Below are 7273 nucleotides of genomic sequence, written 5' to 3'. Positions count from 1 at the left end.
GGTTTATTTGAGTTAACTCATCTCTAACTACACTACAAGTGAAGTGAGTTTGGGGAAGGAAGGGATCTAATCCTACTCTCTTCCTTGCATGAATCACAAAACTGCTGTGTTATGATTAATAGGTATGAAAATCATCCTTCAAGTAACGTAACTCAGTATAAGCCCCTAACTAAGACAAAAGGGGTGTGTGTGAACCCACCATCTAGCTTTTGGCTGAGTATTGTTTTGGGTTGGAGGAGGGTGGAAGAGATCATGCAAATACGGAGAACAGACAAGAAAAAAGAGAGGAAGAGGTAAGAAAGCTCAGCAGGAGCCTGTGAGCACAGTGTGACCCTGGAAAAAGCTAGAGAAAGTTTTTTGGGGTCTGGTGTTTTGGGGTCTGGTTTGAGGGCAGTAAGCTAAGAATCTACTCCTTTTATTTTTGATTCCTTCTGTATTCAAACACACAGGACTTTGTACATTCCTTGTAATTAAACAAGATGGTATCCATGAGAATAACAGGCTCCACCAACTTGTACTTTCAATGGGAACATCCCCAGGATCAGGAACTTTGACTAGTCACTTGTGTCAAAAAGGAGCAACATTTGTAAAAACCGACAATTTAGACAGGCTTTGTTACAGAGACATTTAATACCAGAACACTGTACAGGGGTGTGCAGGGCAGGAATGAGTATTTGCCCAGCTCCAAACAGAGTCTCAAGCACCTTTGATATGGTTTATAAAATCAGCAGCATTCCGCTCTAGAATTTTAGCCCTGTGTATTCAGCCTTACTCTTGCCATTAAGCAATTATTTGTATGTATTAATACTAGAAGAGCTGAATTGTACAGATTGGGAGGGAGGATAAACTTCAAGCTAAGAAAGCAACTGAGCTCCAAAAGGAATCTGGATAATGTGATAGAAGCACAGAAGAAAAATGAAATTAGCTCATGTACACAGTTCATTATGCTCCAGTTCGGCAAACATCAAACTGTTCTTTCATGCAGACTGTTAGCCCTCAGAATACTAGTTTACACCCTCAGGTACTGGCTTTGCTTCCTGACTTGCTACCTATTAGTGAACTTGCCACTCAGCATTGTCATTTTTATGGGAGGCTTTTCCAGCATGCTCTCCTGGCAGCTGACCCTTTAAATCCAGAAGACAACAACCAGCTACAGCACTACAGTGGTCATTTTGCTTCTGAGTTCTGCAAGTTACACTTCTCTTCCTTCTAGACAGCAAATACATGAGCTGCTTTTATGTGTTCTCCTTGCTTGCTTTCAGCAGTGAGCTGTAGATGGTCTGCCAAAGAACATCAGCATTTTAACTACTGTGGCCAAGATTTTCAGAAGTGCACACTAATTGGGAGTACCTTAACTTTTAGTGTCTCAGACTTATCCTGAGGCACCCAAAGACCTAAGGCCAGTTAAGAAAACTTTGGCTCATATCAATAAGATCATTCTGAGCAGTTTTAGATGCCACAGTGCTATCAAGTCCATTTATATTACAGTTCCCAAACACAGTGGGAATTTTTTTAAACTATGTCCCTAGTGTAGACAGGGCATACATGCTGAAAGTAGGTGCAATTATAGCAGGCAAAGAGAGAGAAAAATAAAGCAAGTAGAGAAGGATTCACTGGCCCTCATGTATTTCACAGTACTATCATTTTCACAGTACAATGGTTCCTTTAGACATTTTCTTTCTATTGTGCATCAACAAAGGAGTTAACAAGTCACATTATAGAAGCAGGAAGGGGATTAGTTCCAGCTCACAAAACTGAGCAGGATAATTGGTATTGTTACTTTCTCTGGATCATTTATTTTTAAAAAGGAATGCTGAGTTGAAACTTGTTAATTGTTGCACACTTGGTAAAAGTTACCATGTGTTCTTATCGCAGTGCCCCTAGTCTACCCTCTTCTTTCTCTCCCAGTTGCTTGTTACTCTGGCTTGGTGTGTCTTGCTTTATTTAGACTGCAAGCTCTTTGGGACACGTGAATATGGTTTGCAAGTTAGGTGTGAGAGAGGCTTTGTTCAATTGAACCTCAAGAGAGCAAGATGGAAGGAGCATGGCCTATCATTGAAGGTACAAGGAAACAAGTGTTCTAAGTTTTATTTCTGACTATGCTAAAGCTCTCTTAGATGTTTGGATGGAAGGCTCTACAGATCTGCAAAGTAAAAATAGTGCTCTTACCTCTATAATCCTAGACAAAAATTGTGAATTCTAGATGTTGGGCTAAACAAATAGATGCCATCACTTCCTGGACGAGCTTTATTCCATGGAAACAGTGTGAAGAAAGTAATATGACATGGGACAAAAAACATTCTGTCCTTTGGAATTAACTACACATTTTTATGCCTGGTCCTCTGATACCTGGCTAAGCTTGGAATGACTGACAGAGGGACAGTAGTTTTGGGCTTCAGTTCAGGTGTGATTATGAACAGGAGCCAATACAAAGTCAACACTGAAAACAGGATATCTACAGTGGTTGCTACAACACATTAAAAGGACCATCCAAGTAAGAAGTTACATCCAGCACTGTCCATACATGTATGCTATGCCACCAGGGATATGTGTGGCTTACAAAATGGCTCTTTAGGAAGAACTTTCCACTACAATTCACGCTGTCTGACTCTGTGTGCAAGTACAGTAGCACCCAAGGCCTGAAGCAGTGTTGGAGCTGGCTTCCATCTGTCTAGATTTTTCACATCGTTCCTTTCTATCTCCAGTTCTTGCTGTTTCTCCTTCACGTGGAAAGGTATGCTGAGGAAAGGAGAAATGCAAATGAGTTAACTAACCACAAAGTTCACTCATTACAGCAGAGTGGCTTTCCTGATTTGGTCTTCAACCAAACCAAATTGGACTCAGTGGAATATTACAGCATCAGTATATATTTAAATATTAAAGCAGCTTTTGTGTGAAGCATTCAGGGGAAGGTTCCTTTTGCAATCTAATGGGATGCCTAGAGTAGAGAGAGGGAAATATTAACATTGTAGAAGGCACTGGCAAAAACTCAGTTGGAATATTGTGTATACTTCTAGTCACCTGTGTTCAAAAAGATGTATTCAGACTGGACCAAGTGCAGAGAAGAGCTACTAGTATGATCAGGGGAAGAGAGAGGCTAGCTTATGAGTAGGAGTCTACTTAAATCATGAAGAAATAACGCTTTTTTTTTTCATGGGTTGGTGTCATGATATAATTCCTCACTCTGAACCTTAGTGTCCAAATGATGAGGTACTAGCATGAATTCCTCTAAGCTCAATTACCAGCTTAGTACTTGTAGCGCAGCCACCAACCAGGAATTCCAGTGCCTGGTACACTCTGGTCCCCCAAAACCTTGCCCAGGGACCCCCAAGACCCAGTCCCTCTGGATCTTAACACAAGGAAAGCAAACCCTTTCCCTCACCGTTGCCTCTCCCAGACCTCCCCTCCCTGGGTTACCCTGGAAGATCACTGTGATTCAAACTCCTTGAATCTTAAAACAGAGAGGAAAATCCACCTTCCCCCCCTCCTTCTCTCTCCCCCTCCCAGACTCTCCCTGAGAGAGAAAGTAACCCCAACACAGAGAGAAAATTAACCTTTCTCTCCCCCTTCCCTTCTTTCTCCCCATCAACTCCCTCGTGGATCCAGACCCACTCCCCTGGGGTCTCACCAGAATAAAAAAACAATCAGGTTCTTAAACAAGAAAAGCTTTTAATTAAAGAAAGAAAAAACAGTAAAAATTATCTTTGTAAATTTAAGATGGAATATGTTACAGGGGCTTTCAGCTATAGACACTGGGAATACCCTCCCAGCCTAAGTATACAAGTACAAATTAAAATCCTTTCAGCAAAATACAAATTTGAACTTCTTCCAGCCAAATACACATTTGCAAATAAAGAAAACAAACATAAGCCTAACTCGCCTTATCTACCTAGCACTCACTATTCTGGACATATACGAGACTGTATCAAAGAGATTGGAGAGAAACCTGGTTGCACGTCTGGTCCCTCTGAGCCCCCAGAGTGAACAACAACCAAAATCTAACAGCACACCCACAAACTTCCCTCCCTCAAGATTTGAAAGTATCCTGTCCCCTGATTGATCCTCTGGTCAGGTGACAGCCAGGCTCACTGAACTTGTTAACCCTTTACAGTCAAAAGAGACATGAAGTACTCCTGTTCTATTAACCCTTAACTATCTGTTTATGACAGTTGGTCACAGCATAAATATCATGTAACACATCCATGAAATTTGCTATTTGTGACCAACCCATGACAAATGTGATTGTCCCCTCACACACACACACACACAGCATTTCTCAAACTGGGGGTCCTATTATAGGGGGTTTCAGTATTGCCGCCACTTACTTTGGCACATCCTTTGGAGCTGGATGGCCAGAGAGTGGTGGCTGCTGGCAGGAGCGGCGCCAGGGTTTTTGGCGTCCTAAGTGGGGGGGGTCCTTCCGCGCTCCCAGTCATTGGCATCAACTCTGTGGCGGGGGGGTCCTTCCGCAGCTCCCGGTCTTCGGGGCACTTTGGCGGCAGGTCCCGGAGTGTGGAAGGACCCCCTGTCATAAACAGATAGCTAAGGGTTAATGTCTCTTTCACCTGAAGCACCTGACCAGAGGACCAATCAGGAAACCGGATTTTTTCAACTTTGGGTGGAGGGAATTGTGTGTCTGAGTCTTTTGTCTGCCTGCCTGCTTTCTCTGAGCTTTGGAGAAGCAGTTTCTACTTTCTAGTCTTCTGTTTCTAAGTGTAAGGACAAAGAGATCAGATAGTAAGTTATATGGTTTCTTTTCTTTGGTATTTGCATGAATATAAGTGCTGGAGTGCTTTGATTTGTATTCTTTTTGAATAAGGCTGTTTATTCAATATTCTTTTAAGCAATCGACCCTGTATTGTATCATCTTAATACAGAGAGCCCATTTGTATTTTTCTTTCTTTTTATATAAAGCTTTCTTTTAAGACCTGTTGAAGTTTTTCTTTACTTCAGGGAAATTGAGTCTGTACTCACCAGGGAATTGGTGGGAGGAAGAAATCAAGGGGAGATCTGTGTGTTGGATTGCTAGCCTGATTTTGCATTCCCTCTGGGGGAATAGGAAAGTACTATTTGTTTCCAGGATTGGAAACAGAGAGGGGGAGTCCCTCTGTGTAGTTTCACAGAGCTTGTGTCTGTGTATCTCTTCAGGAGCACCTGGAGGGGGGAAGGGAAAAAGGATTATTTCCCTTTGTTGTGAGACTCAAGGGATTTGGGTCTTGGGGTCCCAGGGAAGTTTTTTCAGGGGGACCAGAGTGCCCCAAAACACTCTAATTTTTTGGGTGGTGGCAGCAAGTACCAGGTCCAAGCTGGTAACTAAGCTTGGAGGTTTTTCATGCTAACCCTCATATTTTGGACGCTAAGGTCCAAATCTGGGACTAAGGTTATCACACCCCCCGCTGCCGAATTGCTGCTGAGGGTGGCAAAATGCCACCCCCCCCAAATCCTAGAGCCCTAGGAGACCGCCTAGGATGCCTAAATGGAAGCACCGGCCTTGGCTGCTGGCCAGGCACCTGCCTCTGAATATAGTGACACTTCCAGCAGCAGTGCAGAAGTCAGAGTGGCAATATCCTACCATGCCACCCTTACTGCTGTGCTGCGGCTGGCAGCAGTGCTGCTTGAAGCTGGGAGGTAGGAGAGTAGCAGCTGCTGGCTGGGAACCCAGCTCTGAAGGCTGAGCTGCCACCAGCAGCAATGGAGAAGTAAGGATGGCATGGTATGGTATTGCCACCCTTACTTCTGCGCTGCTGCTGGTGGGGCACTGCCTTCAGACCTGCGTGCCCAGCCAGCAGCCGTTGCTCTCCACTCTGCCTTCAGAGCTGGGTGGCTGGAGACTAGATTTCATGGTCTGTGACATGAGTTTTCACAGCCACAACTTTGATAGACTAGGAGGAGAGGAGATTGAAAGAGTTTGATTTGTTTAGCCTAGCCGAATGAAGACTAAGGGGATTTGATGGCTCTCTCTAAATACAGCAGAGGGATAAACACCAGGGTGAGAGAAGAGCAATTTAAACTAAAGGACAGAGGTGCATGAACAAATGGGAATAAACAAGCCATGAAGAAATTTAGGATGGAAATGATAAGGTTTCTAACCACCAGACTGATGTTCTGGAACGGCCTTCTAGTGGGAGTGGTAGGGGGCAAGCAACCCAATTAGTTTTAAGATGGAGCTTGATACATTTATGAATGAGATGAGATTACGGGGTTGCCCTGTGATGGCAGGAGACTGTACTCTGACCCAGGCAGGGCCGGTGCTAGGGGTTTGAGAGCCCTAGGCGGACAGCAATTTCGCTGCCCCGCGCGCTGGTCCCGCGGCTCCACTGGAGCTGCCGCAGTGGTGCCTGTGGAGGGTCCGGTGCTCCGTGGCTCCAGTGGAGCCGCTGCAGTCATGCCTGAGGGAGGTCCACTGGAGCCGCACGTCCGCAGGCACGACTGCGGCAGCTCCACCGGAGCCGCAGACCAACGGACCCTCCGCAGGCACCACTGTGGCAGCTCCACCAGAGCCGCCTGCCGCCCCCTCCAGCAAAACGGGGCCCATCATTTATTCTGGAGCCCTAGGCAATTGCCTTGGTTGCCTAAATGGTAGTGCCAGCCCTGGACCCAGGATCTACCTCCTATGTTTGGTTTCTAAAACTGCACTCTTATCTGCTGAAAGCTACATACAGCATTAGACATTGAAAAGAAAAATCCAGCTTTTTAAGTAGATGATTATTTACTGTACAGTGCTTAATACTTTTCATCTCTATATATCCCAAAGCAAATATCCTGATAAAGCAAATATGACAAATCTCATGGGCCAAATCCCCAGCTGGTGTAAACTGCCATAGTTCCATTGATTTCATCTGATTGACCCTGCAGCAGACATCCAGCACAGAAAATTTCCATTCAAAGGGTTAAAGTTTGGCAATGTTATAGGCAACTGAGAACAGGTTCTTATAATAGCAAGTGTCAGGTAGCCTTAATGATAGACCACCTAGAATCAAGTCCTGAAATATTAGTGCTGGATATCTGGAAGATTTTGGAAAACTACAGCCCCATAATTTTAGAAATGTCTAGTCCTTGCAAGCCAAGTGTTCACCTGGTGAAAACCAATATAGATCCACTGATTTCAGTGGCTCTGTGTTAATTCACAACAGCTGATCATCTATCCCTGAATATTTTGGATGCTATTAAGTAAACACAATCTCTAAGAACTTCCTCTTCATCACTTACTAGAAATTGATTTAGCCGATGTCAAGACATGGAGAGCCCATTGCTCTGATTTTAAAGAAGTATG

General features: G+C 44.2%; 1 protein-coding gene across 1 annotated transcript in view; it reads right to left on the bottom strand.

Annotated features, from left to right (window-relative positions):
* Nucleotides 1-2588: 2588 nt before the first annotated feature.
* Nucleotides 2589-7273, bottom strand: part of SPATS1 (spermatogenesis associated serine rich 1) — a 28332-nt gene continuing 23647 nt past the window's right edge. Inside the window, exon 7 of the mRNA XM_050951655.1 lies at nucleotides 2589-2739. Coding sequence (XP_050807612.1) covers nucleotides 2589-2739 — 151 coding nt within the window. The remainder of the gene's footprint in view (nucleotides 2740-7273) is intronic.

Source organism: Gopherus flavomarginatus, chromosome 4, assembly GCF_025201925.1.
Source record: "Gopherus flavomarginatus isolate rGopFla2 chromosome 4, rGopFla2.mat.asm, whole genome shotgun sequence".
NCBI lineage: Eukaryota > Metazoa > Chordata > Testudines > Testudinidae > Gopherus > Gopherus flavomarginatus.
Note: the sequence above shows the minus strand (reverse complement) of the source record. Positions and strands in the feature narration are given on the sequence as shown.